We start from the raw sequence: 20,730 nt of genomic DNA on the forward strand, positions 1-20,730 counted from the left end.
AGAAGCGACTGCCCATCTGGGGGGTTAAAAAGGCCACATCGAAACAATGTATCTGAAAAGCAATATTGCTATTGACATTTGTTAACAAATGTTAAATAGCAATTTTGCTTTTTTAGATGAATTGCCTCAATTAGCCCCCCTGATTTTCCATCCAATGATCGGCTGCTCATCAATAGACAACGCGACAGTAAGTATAGAAAGTAAAGAATAAATAGGTGTAGGTACTAACTGGTCATCGATGGTTTCGCTGCCGATGTTCTGATGGCGCGTGTAGGGCCGCAGTACGAGGAGCAAGTCCCGCGGCGCCGCGGCCAGGTGCGCGGCTTCAACGCTTGCGGCCACGGCGCGCGTCTCACTGTCTAACACGAATAGGAGCGCCCGCGCCGCCGCCTTCGCTCGGTGCTCCACTTCCATCAGCTCCGTTGACCAGTCGTCTACTTGCTGTGGGATATAATAATATCGTCACCGGAAAGCTAAAACGCCAAAATATCCTAAAATAGCAGTCCATGTTATAATTATGTATTGCTAGACATTGAAAATGAAAAAATAACGTATTATTCCGTTGATGTCATCTAAATAAGATAAATGGATAAAAAGTTATGATAAAAAGACGAAAATGACTTTAAATAGATTTTTCTCAAAATGGCCTTTTGACGCTTACGTAATTTTGCCTTTTCAGTGACGATATATTTATTACACCATGTCCAGCCTGGTCAAGGGACCATACATTTTAGATTTAGTACCAGTTTTTGCAAGTTGTTTGGAAAATTATCAGAGAAGACTATGGATGTATCGACGAAACCACACAAATGTTACTCGCGATTAGTTGCGATATGTAATTTATCTAGGGCTGTGCAACGTAATCTGATTAAATTACAACGGAATTTGATAACAAAGAAAAAATCATAAACTCGTTTCATAATAAAAAAATGTAATTATGTAAATTATTTAGAATAATACGATAAAAGGATTATTTAGGTAATCTGAATACTTTAACATAAGCGTTGAGTCCGAAAACATTATACTATTTACTATGATCAAGGAAATAATCACTGCGTTATCGCCCGAAAGCTTTAATAAAACTGTTGAAGAAGTAGAACTTGTACTTTATTACCAACCGATTAGGTATAGGCACTGTATGTTTCGTCTACAAAATGTTTGTAGTTCAATTCCTGACTAGATGTGACTAATTTTTTTCGAGATAGAACACATATTGCCGTCTATGGTTGCATCCTAAAAAAGTTACACGTTACCAGCACTTCGTTTATAACTGGGACATCACTGTACATTGGGTATGACGTAATAAAAATGGTTAAAAGTAGTTTTGTATAAGTCCTATTGTTGTTGTACCTATTTATCTAAACGACAGCTTCTTTGAGAAACATAAGGCCGAATTTTGTACCTTATTCATATTATGTGTACGGTTGTATATTCAGTATTTGTATAATCACTACATAGTATAAAATAAAGTCGCTTTTTCTATCCCTATATCCCTATGTACGCTTAAATCTTTAAAACTACGCAACGGTTTTTTTAATAGATAGAGTGATTCAAGAGGAAGGTTTATATGTATAATAACATCCATTAAATAGAGGACAAATACTGTTATTTTTGAGGTTTTTAATGTGACGTCGTAAATAAGTTCATTTTTTCCTCAGCATAGCACCCGAGCGAAGCCGGGGCGGGTCGCTAGTAAAGTATATTTGATTGATTCATCAATGTAACCCCTTAGTAGATTTTTACTATATATCCGAAAAGATAAACAGCATGAAATTTCTACGTTCAACTTTTCGTCCCTGACCATCCATAGACCTGACGTATGTAATTAGGCGAACGTGTTTAGAGGCATGTTTGCCGTAAGTTGTTTTGGACTCGATACTCTTGTATTACAAAGTGCTGGTAAACTAATTAAATTACGTAGCTATCTACTACATGATAAGAAGTTTTGGTGTGAGATGTATAGAAAGAGATATTTTAATATTTGCCTACTCCCACGGTGTATCGGGATCTATTTAGTTAAAATACAACGAATTAGGATTGGTGTCCTTATCGATGTATTTGTTTATACACACCCAACTTTGGAATGTTGTTATTATAATTAGCTATTAATAAATATAAAAACAGCAGCCTACACAAAAGATATAATCTGACTTGATTTATGTGACATTTTGGGTTTATAAAAGCCCGTTTACATTTACCGGTTAAGCATCTCGAGAGCGCTTCTAGGGTGTCGCTGATCTAATAATCGATATGGAATCGACAGTCAGAAAATCAAAACGAATTGTTTTGCTAACGCCATACTAACTCGAGTAAAACATTTTATCATTTACAAGTTGTGTTCAAAGTTTAGCGACGCTTTAAGGTACTAACAAAATGAGTTTTATGGTAGTAGTATTTTGAAGTAATACATTCAAAGTTGAATTTTAACTACCTACCTACCTTGTCCAATATCTTGTACATAACGTCTTGCGTGTTGACATAATCCACTGTCATTATGCCTTTTAACGCAAAACCCGAGCATAGCGTGAACCAAATAGCGTGAACGAAGCAAATTAGTATGTAAAAGAGTTTATTTACGGAGTCTGAGTAACTTACCGGATTGAAGTATGTAATTCCCATTTTCTTTAGCATCGGAATGGCTATGTCCGATCTCCAAGTGGTTGGGTTGCAGGACCCGCCCAGGAACACCTCACACGGTGGTGGCGATGCTTCGCTGCCTGCAAGATGAACATATATCTCAAGTAATGTCTTTAAAATATACCTCCATGACGTTTTTGAAGTCACGAGACCGAAGAAAAAGGTGATAAAAGATGTAGTGCCGTTTCTTTCAGCCTCCGGATTAGTTACAGGGGACCCGTTTTATAGCTTTTTTGTGTAGTATTGAACACAGCGCCATCTCGCCTTGTTCGATGGAAGGTCCGTGAGCATCGACTTGCTATCGTTGGGCTCCGCAGTCGATGACTTTCCACCAGTAACCGGAAGATGGCGTGTGCCGATATTATACGGAAGGCTATATCTTGGAGTCCCTTGTCAAGTAGCTGCTGAAGAATGTTGGTGTCAATATTTAATACAAAATTATATTTGGGAATTTTCGGTCTGTCTCCTGTCCTTGGAGTTGTTAATAACTTGCATATTGAGTGTGCGACGGCGGCGTCATCTAACGGACGATTGAGGTTGTACTGGCTTTGTCCGTGACGTAGGCGTTGAATTAGGCGATTTATATAGTCCTGCGCCTGCGAGCTGCCGCATTCCCCAGACAGCGCTCCGCCGAGGAGCGGGTGTGTCCACACCTTCGATTTTTAGTGTGAATTTCGGGCGGTTTATAAGCGTGTGACCGGTGGCCCGCAACTCCGTCGCACGCGCCGCCAAATCTTCGTAAATTTTTATTCTGGTGTGGTTTTGGTGTCCGTGGCGTGGACACGTTGCTCCGCCATTTTGTCCCAGCGTCGTGGCATCGACGTCATCGTACGTTGGCCGCATACGTGGCTTCTCGACCTCCGACAGGAGGTGTTTTGCGAAGGTGTTTTGCGAAGGTGTTTTGTGACGGCTGTTTTACGAAGGCTGTTCTGTTCTATGACAGGTGTTTTGTACAGCTGTTCTGCTACTGCTACAGCTACAGCTTATTGGTAGCTGCTTCTAGTCGGCTCGGCTTCCTTCCCGCCGCCGAGGGCAAACGAGCTAGGGAGGTTTTTATAATACCTTTCTTATTATTTAATCATGCTTAACGAATGACCAGTGGCCTTGAATACCTGGAATGTACCCTTAGGATTTAAAAGTTCCAAATACCTACTTATATTTTTGTGTAACTTTGGTTTTCTTAGTGATTAATAAATTTGAGTAAACCCATGGCATACATTTTATTTATTTCATACATCCATTCTTCTTATTTCATCATCTTCATCATCATCCCCTTAAATTTTAAAACATTACAAAGAAACAGTGGTTCTTTTACTACTGAACTATCCTCATTTATCAATGGGTGTGCCTGTTCTTGTAGCCTATACACTCGTCATCTAATGACGAAGAAAATTAAGCTCTGCATTAGCTCTGCTGCAGCTCGTCTATAAAATACATTAGTAGTTTTTATACTTAGCAATTCTTTGCAACTTGAATACATAGATAACATTATGGCACTGACATCATTCCAGTTGTTCCGCTCTTCAAATCCGGCTTTAGACCTGCCTTATGTAAATGTATTTGAAGCAGTCATTTATCATTTTAATGGCTCCGGTATATCCACATAGCGATCATTGGATCTACGACTATCAGATACTCAACACTTAGGCCGCGAATACACGTCAGATTATCGCGTTTCGACTATCGTATGAAAAAATCTAACGTGTAGGTACCCGTTACACGTGTTCGGAACTGAGAACAAACCTACGCTTTCCTATTGGACTTGGACTTAAACGTAGTATCTACGTCAACACCATGAATAATTCTATAGCATTCAGTGGTATCACACGCAGTGAGTAATGAGGAAGTCGAAATCGAAGTTTCGAAGTGTCGCAGTGTAAACAACATATGGGTTCGTTTAGTGCAACATAGTTGACCCTATTTCTTGGATGAGTTGGAGGCACGCAAAAGAAGAACAGTTAATTGTTAACAATTGTATGGCGGCGGGACACGCAACGCGAGTTGCGAGTTCAAACCACAGCGTTTGACAGCAAACGAGAACTGTCTTGTTAAGATTGTACCACTTAAAGCGGGTTATGTTTACAGCCAGCAATTTTACGATGTACAAAGTTGCGCCGTTGTAATGTGTTTACACGTTGTAAAAGCGTTGTTAAAGTTCCTTTAAGGTGATCAAAAACAGCTATAGGTGCTTATTTGATTGGCTTAGACAAATCTACTAAGTAGATGCATACTAATGAAGATCAATGCTTAATCAGTTTAATTAACATAAACGCTTTGAATACCAGCGCATTAATGAATGACTTGGTAGTTGAATTAGTTGGTGTTAGATCAGGTAACGATGCACTGCGGATTAGAAAGTAGGGTGAGGTGAGTGGCAGAGCTGGGTTCGTTCAACCAGCGGTACTCATGCTAATGATTGATGAGCATCGGCTGCGTAGGCGCACTTCGGCGTATTGTGCCGCTTTAGACACCCACTTGCCCCATGATGAGATCCAAAAATGGCATTGCACGTCGCCGATACGCATTTTATTATCCAATTAATCTCAAATAGAAATAGAAAGTCAAGGTTCAACACAAACACTTTCATTTCAATAATAAAGATTGAAGTTCAATCCGATCACTGAACAGCAAATGACTGCTTAATGTATTAAAAAAGATAAATGAATGAAAGCAGCATATATTCATTCATCTTTATGTTGACGAGTAGGTATAACTCGTGACCAAACAACACGTTAATCCAATTCGGGATCCTCGTCCAATGCCAAAACGAAAACGTAAACAGAGTGTAGTCAACAAACGACTGCAGCGTCGATGTAGCATTTCTCCCACCACTAGGTAGACAAATCCAACAATCGCAACAAAACGTCCATGAACTGACACATCTTGAGAGTGAACTTTTCAACACAGGACTTCTGCCAAATCTACTTGTTGAATCTTAAATATATTTGACACTTCAACAAAACACGAAATAAAAAGCAACGCGTGCGACATAAAACTGATGTTTTTGAAAATGAAATGCAAGAACGTTACTTATTTGATTGCTGGCGGTGACCTAATGATTGCGAAAATAAACTGTGTGTTGATGAAAATATTTACGAAGTTTAGAGACGCACAGGGTACTATCATCGTAGTTGGCGGCATGGCTGCTTGAGCGCCGTGCGCTGTCCACGGGCGGACGGTCGGCGACCAACTGGCGAGAGAAGCCGTGCCTTGATGCGCCAGCGCAGCGCAATCTGTTCGCACTACTACTAGCCAATTCCGCATATTCATATTCCGGTATTCTTACTATAATACGACTAGCAACTACAAAGGGATGACACACAAAATCCAGTTTATTATGATAAACATCTTAAACCAGTTATTTGATTGAACCATGCGTGACAAACTCAGCATGTCATCAAATGATGATATCTCAATTACAGGTTTGCTCATTATCTACGCTTCGCGGGCCTTCTTTGTTATATCATGTACCCACCTACTTACAGTATATGTCTACGACGAGAACAATTATCTAAATAAAAAATATTCGTGAACGATTGTATTATAAAAAACTTATTACACTAGGTGAGGTAAGAGGTACGTGATATTGGCAGTATTGTGATCACACGAAAGTCACACATTAAGAATTTAAGGTATTGAACTGTATTATTTTCCATAAACATTACCATTTCACGCGTAGTAAAATTATTAACAGTCATTTATCTTAAAACCGTAATAAATGTGTACGTTTATGTAAATAGAAAACGTTGTAGAGTACTGTTTTAAAGTCGTATTTTTTGCGGACGGAAGACTTCCTGGAGATAAGGAAGTTGACGCGAGACGTTTGTTTACGTGCTCTCTATGGAGTATCTATAAATCTGTAGTATGTCGTATTGTTTGTTAGCGTCGACGTCCGAATCGTGGGCGCCTCACTCGAGCGCCGCGAGATCAATCGAGACGCGCTGGCGCATCGCACTACACTTCCGTGCTCCGTTTATAGTTCGCGCGGAAGAACCAGAAGGTCGCTCGCGGCATTTACATGCTTACTTCTGCCTTTTAAAGCATTTGCGGAAAAACGCGAAAGGAATATTTTTTCGAAGGCTTTCCATCGTGAAGACGAGTCATTTCAAATTTCCATTTGAGTAACTGTTTGATGACAATAAAACAATCATCGCAGATATTTCCTTCTATATCACGGTCAGAAGTTATAAATAACGCATGTTGTAGCATTACATTTTGCCTCCTGGATCATGTAATGTAACTACATTTTATCCTGTCGATTGTCTCATAACAGGTCTAGGTAGGTATACATAAATGTGTGTCACATCATGTCATGGTATCGACTTGTGGTTTTGTTCCTTGTGCTATGTTACTACTACTACTACAAAATCCACCTGGGCCTTACTAGAGGTAGAATAATGTATAAAAATATAGTGTTATTTTATAAAGAACACATCTGTTTTACCTGCGCGTACTCAACCTATTATTACACATTAGTCAGATGCGCTGGATTGACGCAAATCCGACGCATCGGAGCCTCGGGTGCAAAAGCCAAGCGATCAATGTTAGTCGATTGTATAAGTCGTAGGGCAATTAACATGAGCGATGATCACATACTCTGCTATGTGGATGAAGTAAGGAGCAGCATGGGGGCACAACGTGACCAGGAAGTGCATCCATTACGGTAACTTGGCAATGTTGGCAGAACACTTGACGTGACATAACAAAAGGTTTCAATCATCTCGTAATCACTTCGAAAGAGACAGTTCTCTCAATGACAACCTGCCAATTTGTTTTATCGCCTGTCGTGTTTATTATTGTAATGCAATTTATGTTCTTATTTATACTATACAACAGTTACGAAGTTTCCGTAAATTAGTGCCAAACATGATGTTGGTTGCTAGGAAACCGGCATTAAACAGGAATGGCCGCTTATTATTTTATTGGCGACTAGTACTAAGTAATAATACTTCCCCTTTAAGATTTCAAACAATGAGTAATGTAGACAAAAAATAATTTATTGTTCACATGTACTATAAGTTAACAATTCATTTATAAGGATTCAATTCATATAATATGATTCATATTTGATATTATTCTATTAAGTGATCGGAAAATTAAATTTCCAGTGTGTAGAATATGTACATTAAATTTTCTATCATAAATAGAACTTATTATAATTTACCCAAACCAGTAAACGTTTGATTTGGTGGCAAAAACAAACGTGTAGCCTGTCAAATTTATTAGGTTTGGTTATAATTCGTAGTGAAGGGCAAAGTTCGGGTTGTCAAAGTTCGATTGCGTGAACTAATAGTAGGGAAAAAATGGTTGGGAGGGGCATAGCCATCACCAGGCGCCAGAGACCGGCAGACTGAGCGTGGGCGGGTAGCGAGAGCGGAAAGCGGGGTAAACGACACTCAACTTACAATACTGCAGCCACTGCGAGCCGAGGACCTAATACCGAGTATTTCTGGATTGGTACCGTGCGGAAAGTTAGTCACTATTTGCTCAATCGCGAAACGCTGTCTCCGATCGGCCTTCCGCAACACAAAATAAATGTACACTTCACGTCCTCACGAAGAAAGACACGGCCAGTCATAAGGAAGTTACATTGCGACTTTTAATACGTGAAGTCTTGTTTTCGATTTACTTTGAAGCTGTGAAATATTTATTGCCAGTTGATGTACCAAATGGTGACTAGAAAGGTCAACATTGTATGATATGTTGTATAAATCATTTTTTTAAATATTTACCGTTCAAGTGTTTGCATAGCAGGTCTTTATCTCGATTCTCCCTGTCGACGTTCCATACCGGCGATTCGGGTTTGGTGGGCGTTCTGTGAACAAAGACGGATGTTAGTGTTGTTACGCTTCATCGGTGTCCTATATTTGGAAATTCGGGTTTTAAGGTCTTATTTTTCGTCTTGTACTAAAGTGCAAGTTGGTGGGTGTGATTCAGTGCATGACAAATGTGTGGTGTTGTGTGGCATTGTGAGGTCAACGTTCTTAGAGACACCGCGCGGTCGCCAGCGCCGGTTCAAGAGCGGGTGTACGTGCTGCAGTCGTTCACGTCATCATCGGAATTATACTAATCCACGTCACTTTGCACTTACAAGGACGATACATTTATTACGTTAAAGCAGGCCACACTACTTGACGTTGAACTCAATAAAAGTATATTACCTACATTTTACTATGTAAGCAAGTACTTACGTACCTACATACTTTTTCAAGCCTATAATTCCCACAACTGTCGCTATTAATTCTACAAATCGCGAGAATTTTTTTTTGTTTTTGTATCAGATCATACCTACTTAAAATTTGCTAGCTAACGGACCATCAGGTAAGGTACGTAATTCTTAAATAATGGATAAACATTATCATGGATATAAAGCCTTGCCTTTTGTCCCGGTGTCCCGGGACACTAATTATTCTGATTCATGCCATAAATATTGCACCACTTTTTTACTCTAAACCAGGTCAGTATGACGTACAGCTCAATCGAAGAGTGTTAGCATAATTTAACGGAAATGGTTTTATTATTCAATCCATAAACGACAGTATCGGAAATAAGTACTGCTATCAGATAAACGTTCCGATAAGATTTTATAAAACTGATGAATTGACATTCTGCCTATATATTTTATTTACCTACGTGCCTTTTTTATTATGTTTTCATTTTGACCGCAATATCACCTAGCGGTCCGCAACGTTGCGGCCTACGCGATCACCGTGTAGCCTTGAAAGCAACATTATAGTGAAAAAAAAAAAAAAAACAAAAGACTGCGGCAACATAACATAATCCCACGGCTATATTCTTAATTGGGGTAGTCAGAAGTACAAGCATATACTTATACGTCACCGAGATTTTGATAGACCATCGTGATAGGTGGTGAGGAGCTCGGTGGCGCAGCGGTTAACGCGCTCGGTCTGCGATTGTTGAAGTTAAGCAACTTTCGCAAAGGCCGGTCATAAGATGGGTGACCACAAAAAAAAAGTTTTCATTTCGAGCTCCTCCTTGCTTCGGAAGGCACGTTAAGCCGTTGGTCCCGGCTGCATTAGCAGTCGTTAATAACCGTCAATCCGCACTGGGCCCGCGTGATGGTTTAAGGCCCGATCTCCCTATCCATCCATAGGGAAGGCCCGTGCCCCAGCAGTGGGGACGTTAATGGGCTGATGATGATAGGTGGTGAGCCATATCGCCGTCTATGTCGATAGTCAACTGTGTCAAGACTGCGGCAAGCTATCCAAAAGGTAGTCAAGAACCTTCGCACGTTTACCACATTTCCACTATGCATTTTCGCTTGTGCCTATGCGGCATTGGACATGCTTTCCTAGTTATGTCTATATAATACTGGGCAGCATTTTAGGGTGAAGCAGGGATAAACCATAGGTAGGTTGGTATGTAAAGCAGGTACATAATATTGTAGTTTCCAACTACTCAAATCAATTACTTTTTACTAAACGTCAAAACACGTAATTACTATGGAATTTGTATGAAAAAGCAACCTGTGACGTCATAGTAAAACGTGAAAAAATGTCCCACTTATACGTACATAAATAAGTAAAATAGAAAAATAAAACGTTTTTTCTCGCCTTTAGATCCGGCAAATCAGTAATAGATAATTTATCTTTGACCTAGGAAACTCAATTGACGTGAATAGAGTAACTGCCGTAGTCTTCTCCCCGACAGAAAAGTTTGCTTAAAAAAGGTAGCGCGAAATGATTCGTGTGGCTTCAGATTCAGATGACGTAACCTCGTCATAGTCCTCACGACCCCATGATAATCAGAACACGTTCTCAAGATCTATATCTTAGTCTTCGTGCGTATCTCTATTCCATATGCGGTTCACACGCTAATTGTAATTCCTAGCCTAATAGATGCCTAAGAGATGATGGTGAATGGAAACATAGCCGATTACGTAAATCTATGTGTATTTTAATGTAATGTTATTGTAATTCATTCCCCGAGTGATTTGTGACAAAATTAAAAACTTAGAATGTATCGTACGGTTTGTTTTTCTGGGCACGTAATAGAAGTCTTGTGAGGAATGACGTCTCTTGTCTATCATAATTATTAAATATCACAAGAAACCTATCACTATTTAGTGCATCATATTCATAATCCTCTAGACAAAATTAAACATAAACGATGTGTCTACAAAAATGCATATGAATAAATAAATATCAAAAGAGATAAACAACGGTTTAGATGTAAAATATAAGTAATATGTCTCGTACTAACATTGTCCATACATCTCTTCAGGTCTAGGCTAGGAAGGTATGCGAGTACAAATTCAGTTGAGCTATAATACTTCTTAGTAGTTCGGAGAGTCTAACCAAGCTTACTTCAGTATACAATTACGTACGAAGTATCGAAATGTATAAGCGCAGGAAATTGTATTTGGCGAGTTTAAATCAACTATGCGAAGCTTGCGCTTGGCATTTGTTATACCTATTTATTGTAGCATTGAGAAACTACTTGGCTGATCTACTAACTTGTTAACAAAGCTTGGAAATAACATTTGTATCGTCTATCTATACTTAACGATTATACCTAACCTAAGTTATGCGGTGGTTACTTTACCAAGTAAAAATCTATATTATATCAATGAATTTATGTTCGTTAGTTTCGTTAAAACTCGAGAGTGGCTGAACCGATTTGACTAATTTTAGTCTTGAAATATTCGTGGAAGTCCAGGGAAAGCTTAAACTATGAGCAAATACGGAAAAGGGTGATATGAAGTTCGCCGGGTCATCTAGTAATAAAAACATATTATATATACTTACTGCCTCGCTTGTCTCGAACACCTCCTCAATTCGGCAGCGAAGACACAGAACTCTCCAAAAGTGAGCGTCAATGATTTACGCCTCGCGCACTGTCTGGCACACACTAGCATCTCGAATACTGCAACAAGGTACACTGCGTTAGACTCCAGTCTATACACATACACATATCAATCACGATTGCAATGACATCGACAGTCTCGCAATAACAATCGGTACAATATTCAATAGGTAAGTAAAATATACTTTAGGCCCTACCTACAGCAAAATATGGTGTCTCTTTCTCGTCCACAGACGGAGATGAGAGATCCGTCTCTGACGTATTATGGTAATGAGCGTAGTCCCTTCGCCGCATTTATTATATTTGAAGGATTATAATATAAAACATAGCCACAGCTAGGCACAGATATTACTCAGTCAACAGGAAGTGGTATAGAACTAATATATAGAACATATTCCACGCGTATCTTTCACTGCAACGTATGTACGCTGACCTATTAGGTACCTATAGATGTTTGTGGAGGTACATGCCTGTATTTAAGAGTATCTGTAGGTTTTCTAACAGCCCAGGTGTAGAAAAATATGTCATCATCACATCATCAAAAAAATATATACGAGTAACAAATCTTATGATTTTGATTCCATGTGTATTCCAAGATTATATTTCAGCATTTTAACATTTCAGTTTAGATAAATAATTAATGGTTATGTGTGAAAATGCCTGCTAGTGTTAACTTGGGCACTTCTAAGAAAAAAACAGTGTGTTTTTATAGCGTTTATTCTAACAAATGGAGCGCGTACGAAGCTGATTGATGTTTACGGTTTCGCCACGAGGATAACAAAGCCAATTAAGAACCGCTTACAGCACGAGTCGTACATATTAATCAATACTACTCCAATAATATAACGCGTAGTAATCCGGGACTTTTGATACCATCTTTTGCTTGTATCTATTTTTTTTTTACTTTTTTTTGACGTAACTTATTGTAGATTTGTCGCAGATGGCATTAACTACTTGACACTTGGCCGGACAAATGGGGAGCGCTGAAGGCTCTCACCCAGTACAACGTTTAAGACAACAGGCCTGCCTGAGGGTGCCCAGTTGGGTGCGAACCTCGGCTCAGGGCGTCGTCTGAGAGGAAAAATATTTGAAAGAATTAATCGACCCTAGTGGGTCGAGAGCGATAAGCGCTGAATAAGGGAAATCGTCGACCACGCCGGCGGGGTCGGTATCAGGGTCGAAATGAAAGCACATTTTTGTACTATTTTTAGACCACGCTACGAAAGTCATTTCAAACAGACTTAGTAGAACAAATGTCGCAATTAGTAAGCTTTAAGTCGGTAGTCAAAACATTACCTAAGTATTTCAATTACGTTACTACCACGTTAACTCATTTTTGTTCTGACTCGGACGGAACTTAAAAAAAAATTCAAGATTATTTATTTGCTCATAAAAAAAAATATTTTTTGAACCCGCATCTCGTCAAGCCGGGACGAGTGTGTTAACCATTACACCACCGGGTCCTCCTCCTGTTCATGCGAAATTCATTTCTCTTTTTTTCGATTAAAATTTTCTCTTTGTGACATTTTTGGATAGTCCATAGTCCGCTTGCCATGTTTTTAGAGCATGCAACGTCAGATGGTAACACCATATTAATTTTTTCTTCATTATGTATACTGACGCGATTATATATCATTGGGCGGAAGGCAAGAGGGAAACCACTGCCCTATTTTTCCCTAAAAAAGTAGCATTAATGCTACACCGGCAAGAGCGTGGCTCTTAAATTGATGATGATGATGATGTATACTGACAGGTTTTTCATTTATAGAAAATCCCAATGTAATTTACGTTAAAATAAACTAACAAAATTACGAAATACCATTAGTATAAGTGGAGTTCGAAGCCATGACCTCACAACACGAGCCTTCTAAATGAGTTACTACTTACAATATAGAATGTTCATAATAATTATTAATATAATATTATTATAACGCGTAATAAACTGAATGCCGAAATACCATCTTTAATTGCACCTGCAGGCGAGTAACAAGTTACATTATAAATTATAATGCAATAGAAATATCCATTATCATTTATCAATTTGTTTAATGTTTACATTGAGAATATCAACCTTCCTGCTTGCTGCACAACAGGAAGAACTTTATTGTTTATAATAATCTAATATATGTTTTAATTAAAAAAAAAAAAAAAAAAAAAAAAATCTAATATGCATCATAATGAGAGGAATATTGATAAGAACCGCGTGGGATCGAAGCCTGTTTACAAATAGCCTTTAATCGATTCAGAATTACACTAAAGGTTAAGTATAACCTATGTGGCGTGCGTGACTTACAGGTAACATTTTCTAATCATAAACTTGTAACAGGCATAGTTGCAATCAAAGAGCAAAAGTTCAGCCACTGAGCCCAGCGAATTATTTGTAAACAGTAGTGAAATTATGAACCATTAGTTGTCTTAATTATAAAATTTATGTTTTTGTGGGGGTTTTTGGTCTATTACAGAAACGACATGTAACCAAGAGGTCTTAAGTGCAACCAGTTAATTTATTACTTTACAAGAAACTGATTGGACTTTTGCAGCTTATCGTACATTAAATACTTTACAAAACCAGAAAGCTCATATCCCCCGTAATGGGCCATATAATCTTTGCGTTCGCCTGTCCGAAACGATAGCATAATTGATAATTTAATTTCAACGAATAAACTTATACGCCTGATTTGAAATAAGCCTTTTTTGCGGAGGTATTATTTTTAATGATCACAATTTAATGACTCACGAAATCAATTTATTCATGAGATTCCGAATATGGAATCGAATATAATATGTATATACCCATCGATTTTATAGAATTAGTAGGTAACGAATGAGTTAAGAAATTTTTCAACACGCTATAAACATAAATCAAGATTCACTAATCTTAAAATGACAGATAACTTCTATCCAAATCCATAAATTGGACTTTAATCATGGGGGGTTAAAAAGGCCACAACAGAACAATTCATATAAAAAAGCAATATTGCTATTTGACATTTGTTTTCATTGCCCACTTACTTTTATATGCGTAAATGTCAAATTGTAATATTGCTTTTTTAGATGAATCGCTTCGATGTGGCTTTTCTAAACCCCAGAACTTAAATTCTTGTTATTACCACACAAGGTTACAAACTTAAAGTAAAAAGGCACATTTAAGGACCAACATAAGGAGCATACCCATAACTTGGTTAAAAAAAAAAAAAGAAAATATTTTTTTGTCGTTGCCAGTGTTGCCAAGTTCTAATTATTTTCCGATGTTTATCCGACACGTGCCGCTTAGACAGCAATTGGCAGGTGTAAAAATGAATGTGGATTGTTTGGGTTAACACGTCCACTGTCAGGGCAGGTAGAGACGCACCGTCAGCGTGATCGTATCGTGAACTCAGGCATTGGTCATCGTCGCCGGTGAGCAATCCGGTGAGATCATACAGCACCTGTCGCAATAACAATCATTACGGATATCTAACGGCGATATGTAACTACAAAGCCTATTCAATTGCGTAGCGTAAGCTTCAGTGTATCCGAGCTAGCGCGAGTGGCAACCGAGAGCTTGGTCTTACGATTGTTGTCATTTTCCGAGCTAACATTGAATAGGACAATAGATCTTCTACTACATAGCTTCTATTCAAAGGGCTTCAAAGGGTCGAACTTTAGCAAATGTCACGTCGTTTAGTATATAATTTGCTAAGCCGGATCCCGCCTCGGAGTCTAAACCAGTGAATTCGACTTTATGAGTATGAATTCATGGACAATTGATATCACGTGGTTCTCAAGATTTGTGCCCGATTAATGGCAATAGGCTCGCCTCCTAATGGGCACAACACAGCCATACACATATGCCTACTCCTTCGGGGATAAAGGCGTGATGCCACCTTTTGATACGCTATGTGATGCTAATTGATCATTTTAAATCAGAAAAAAAATCATTAAAAGCTAATTAAACAATCTATTTTTAGATATGATCGTTTAAGTGACAGCAATAAAAAAGTCGTATCATTCCATATGCGTTGCGGTAACCAACCATATATATGGTTGGTTACACAATTATCATATGATAATAATAAAAGTGTTATTATCGACTAGGGAGCGGTAAACACTATGATTTTTACTGTGACCCCAATAAACACTCAGTATATTAAATATTCAAGTAAATACATATGGGTAGAGATGGATAAGTTTCTAGGTAATGTACTTACTTACATTCTGGACATTACTCAGTAGAAATGATGCACTTCTTTTAATGTTTACACATATTTAAAATCAATAAATACTCAGTTTTTACTATAAAACAGTATTGAAACCTACTGGGTACTCACTGCTTACTCAACTCCACTATCAACTTCATAAAGTATGAAGCCAAAGTAATGAAATAGGAGATGACTTAATAAAATTATGTAACGACTATCTGCGAATGAAATATGACTTCATGTCGAATAAAACGGAGTCATTGAGTCTGCTGGTATTAAAGGCAAACAACGCAAAAACTGTCATCAATAGAACTGTTATTCGTATTACGGGAAATAACATTTTCAATGTAGATCAGCTTTAATAATAAGGTTTTGCCAAGTTACGGCATACATACGAATAATATACATGACACATCTAACGGTTTTAACTAACTTTTCAGGGAAAACGATGTTCAGGAAGAAATAATTGAACTCGTTACGGTAGTAGAGTTTCAAAAATCGAATTTGATTGTAAATTAAAAAAAAAAACATACATAAAATTAAGAATTATAAGTTGACTGTTCCGCAAGGATTATTAAACGACAATAGAACATAAAGCTTAGTAGCTCTTTCATAACAAGAATGTCGCGAAGCGTTTTTAATAAATTATTATTAGTGGCTGTTAACGAAATGATTCGTGGGTCGATGGATGTCACGAGATTTATGGGCGATAAATAAAAGAGTCGCAAGTCGCAACCTACGTACACAGGTCCGTAAATTATTTTATGTGACAGTCGCATAATACTACTGCACTTTGTGATACGATCGCCGACCCGCTGTAAGAAAGATTTTATTTTATTCGCTGTTCACAAAGTGTCATTCTAGAATTCGACCGATCAATAACACGTGTCTCAATATAATTTTCATGCCATGTCAGGGGCCTTTGGCGGCTCAATAATAAACCTGACACCAGGGTTGATAGGGTTGGTAATCCACCTCACAACTCCCATGATAGAAGAGAAGATATCATTTTACCACGCAACCCTTACCGTAATTAACGCGTCAGCGACTGGGAAATTCCCCTTCGGCCGCCATCGCAACCACGATTCGCAACCAATTGCAAAGGAAGAATTTTACTCCTTTGTTGGCAACTAGTTGTCAACACCAAACACCTATCTTTTCATGTTAACTGTGAGTAATAAGATAAAATGATAGATTATTATTTACAACAGCCTGTCAGTTTACAAATGTCAAAAAAATATTGAGTATTTGATATATTACTCACATCTATATCAGTAAATTCCCATTGTTTACCAAGTGACCTAATAAATATAATGGTAATCTCAGCGTTGAATCAACCGTAGAACTGTTATTATATGCATTTTATGCTGTTCAAGATATTACAAGTGGCAACTAGATTGTAGATAAAGAAGTTAATGCCATGAATGATTAGCTATTCGTGCAAGTCAATGGTTGCAATATATCATATTGTCAGTTAATTACATTGTAGAAATAAAAAATGCGGAACCATGTCGGTACTTTTAATGGCATATTGACATTACTGTTGATTCAGTATTCAGTATAAGGCTGACGTCACCATGTTATCGCTCATGTTCGAGCGATCGATGACGGGTCGTCAAATATATGAAATTGTTTGGTAAGAAGTACCTACTGTCCTTTGACAATACTCTTTTGTATGCAAAGAAAATGTTATGAAACTTGAGATTATGTCATTCGTGTTATCAGATACTCAAATTAATATTTTGTGATATAATATTTCAGATTACAAATGCTGACATAATATTTTCTTAGACAACATGAATTACACAGATGATGTTCTGGGTCATTGACATCATAGAGATAACCTAAACAAAGTTCTGCATGACGTAGTAACGTATTACGCTAACATGGGAGAAATCAAATGTATTAATTTAATATGCCCTTCAAAATACAAAACCAGATGAAGAACCTCCTGCAAATAATCATTTATTACAAATGTACGAGTCCATACACAAATTATGTAGTTAAAAAACAGAACAAAAAAGCCGTTTTTGTATACCTACACTACAACAAAGGAAAACAATTTGACTCCAACCTTTTAGGTAAAAAGCATAAATATAATTATGTTCCTTATCGCGAGCTTACATCATGACGATGAACCGTATAACTTATCTACCTCACTATCTGTATATCTTTCCATCTGCGTTTCCAAAGCACATGCATTTTAGACGATTTAACAATCATCTCTTTGAACACCAAACGTGTTTAACCGTTAGGTACATTATCAATAAAGAGAATTAAATCAGCTGTTACGTTGTACTGAATGTTCCTTTTCCGATAAAATTCGTGATAAAGCCTAAGTGACGATAGATTTAGGTAAGTACTTTTGGCGAAGTGATCTAACAAACGGGATTGTCCCTGGTTAAAATATTTTTTATCTACCTTTTATCACAAATTATTGCATTTGATTGTAATTTAATTAATAACAATAATGGTGATAATATTTTTTTAGTTCTAGTGGTTCGATTATTTAAAGGTGCGTTTATTAATCACTACAAAATACTCTGCGCCTATATATTTTTAGTAGGTATGTATTAACTGCTTAACACTGTAATGCCTACCTATTTGCAATATTTCAATTAAAGTGACTTTGGGCTAACATTCAGAATACCTGAAGGCAAGTAAAGAAAGATATTTCGAATTCTACAATTATACTCGTTACTTTTTCAGTTGATGAGAGATGAGAATAAATAGAAGAGGTTAACGTCGTAAATAGTCTGTTTTTAGCGTTCCGAACCACAAAAGGAAACAAAAGGAACCCTTATAGGTTCGCTTCGTTGTCCCTCGGTTTGTATGTCTGTCTGTCAAGAGTATTTTATCTCGGAAACGCGTGGAGGTATCAAGTTGAAATTAACATCTAAGCAATACTTATATCTGCGCTTAAAGCTGTAAAAAAAGAAGTTTCTAAATCACTGCAATCGAAAACACGGCCATATTTATTTGAATCATGAGATAAGAAGGAAGGTCTTACAGCACAAGTAAATGAAAAAATCCGAATGAATAAAACTTATTTATATTATATTATATCGATGTATGGAGATAATCTTCAACCTCCCTTAGGAACCCTGGCCCTCGGTGCGCGAGTCAAACTACCAATCGACAGGATTAAAAAAAAAAATTGGGTACTACAGTATGCTCCATACCCGTATCGGTTGTATTGCCGTGTATAGGTAGTTAATATACCTATATTTTATATTACAGTGTGACGTACTTACCCTGGGTCTTAGTAGGATATAGTTCGATGTCGTTGAAGAGGCTCTGCACGCGGTCCGCCGGCGCGGGCTCGTCGGGCTGCCCCACGCGACACCCCCACGCACTCGCCACCTCCCTGAGACAATACATACACACACTTATACTAAAAAAATCACAATACATCAATTCAAACCGTATAATATTTTACATAAAGTCAAACAGATTTCTACATTAATGCCCCGTGCAATGCTGTCTTTCTTAAAAAAGAATGCGCAACTTTTACTTGTACTATATTTCCACATCATTAAAGCTTACTTGTTTATTTGATAGCAGTGGTAGCATTTTAACATTGTAGCAAATATGTTTTCTTAATTTTAACTTACATTTTAAATCTTAGATCCGAGAAAGTACCGTTTAATCACGGAGACCTTTAGACGTTCGTCTCTAAAGACTCTGTATAAACTAAACTCTATCCCCCGTTCTGATTATCGTGTCGCTTTATTTACATTATGTATGACACTGCCTACTCCCTTCTTTTATACCACTGCATGAGTAAGCTTTTTCGTATATAATAATTATTCATGCTGCCAGAACAGTTTTTTGAGATATTGTCTAGGTACTAAATGACAGTCGCGATCCTGCTTTGTGTTTGTTTCCTTAAATAAATATATACATGACTATAGCTCTGTCTAGACAGGAATAGGGTGTAAGGAGCCTGAGTCTGTATAGGTGTCTCCGTGTCTGTGATCAAATACAGGCTATAATAAAACTATAAAAGGTCGGAAAGAGGTCAATGGAAGCAAATAGATATATATTATGTTTAAAGTCACTAATTCACTTTACTAAGAAAACAAAAAAGTCTGATGAATCTATTAAAGATTTAAAATAAATTAAAAGTACTTAAAAATTTTAAATAAATATAAAAACCGATTCTCGAAAATATACAATTTGCTCCGCATTTCAATAATATTTAACAGAATTACATTTTGGAAATAATTGACTTTACATGATTCAACAAGGGCATATTCGCTATATCTTGTTGAAGGACATACAGCAAAAATACACTTAAATACAAAAAAGAGGCTATTGTACCTTTTTGCAACTAATGCGGTTCGAACAGTGACGAAAGCACTACTAACAAACAAAAACACTAACGATTACGTACCTAAATCACCAAACATGCCTAACCTACCCCAAATTGATTAGCGTAATTCAAAAAATATAATAAAAATAACTCACATGATAACAGATAAGAATCTAAGCAGAAATATAAAGGCAAACAACGTTCAGCAGCAGCAATTGTTACTCTGATTGACATAAAAAGATAATACGGCCGCCCTTAAATATCGTTAGATGTCTAATCGGGGCGAGTGTGTCGTATACGATGACGTCAGATGCTACGTAGCACTACATTGCGAAGATTTTCAAGGAACGTTGCTACTACCGTGAGAACATAAATAACACCTGTACTTCGATAGTGTAAACAATTCCGTTGAGCATTGGGCTATTACTAGAACCTCACGAGTTTCGTGCTCACTCTCGCATCTCGAATAACAATTCAATATTCAATATTCTTTATTTGCATACTATGATGGTGTACAAGTTTGTAAGTTACATGTATGAGTTTCACATCATAGACCCTTTCGGGCACAACAAAATAGAAGTTTAAAAGAGAGGAGGAAGCTTTTCAAGTAGTAACATCAGTATCATTAAAAGGTATTCACTAGTACTATAGTAACATTTATTAATGAGAAGTTCTTTTATTTTTTTAATAAAGATTTTGTCACTTTTTTCTTCTTTTAATATGTTAGGCAGTTTATTATAAATTTTGATGGACAACACATATGGGCTACAA

At 37.4% G+C, this 20,730-nt stretch overlaps 1 protein-coding gene across 8 annotated transcripts in view; it reads right to left on the reverse strand.

Annotated features, from left to right (window-relative positions):
- LOC126381971 (uncharacterized) overlaps positions 1-20,730 on the reverse strand; it is a 45,101-nt gene that overhangs the window by 7,334 nt on the left and 17,037 nt on the right. For all 8 annotated transcript variants that reach the window (XM_050031612.1, XM_050031616.1, XM_050031610.1 and 5 more), the window contains 5 exons: positions 18,899-19,011; positions 11,406-11,523; positions 8,370-8,452; positions 2,596-2,717; positions 230-441 (listed from right to left, as the gene is read on the reverse strand). In XM_050031612.1, coding sequence (XP_049887569.1) covers positions 230-441; positions 2,596-2,717; positions 8,370-8,452; positions 11,406-11,523; positions 18,899-19,011 — 648 coding nt within the window. The remainder of the gene's footprint in view (positions 1-229; positions 442-2,595; positions 2,718-8,369; positions 8,453-11,405; positions 11,524-18,898; positions 19,012-20,730) is intronic.

Source organism: Pectinophora gossypiella, chromosome 3 (assembly GCF_024362695.1).
Source record: "Pectinophora gossypiella chromosome 3, ilPecGoss1.1, whole genome shotgun sequence".
NCBI lineage: Eukaryota > Metazoa > Arthropoda > Insecta > Lepidoptera > Gelechiidae > Pectinophora > Pectinophora gossypiella.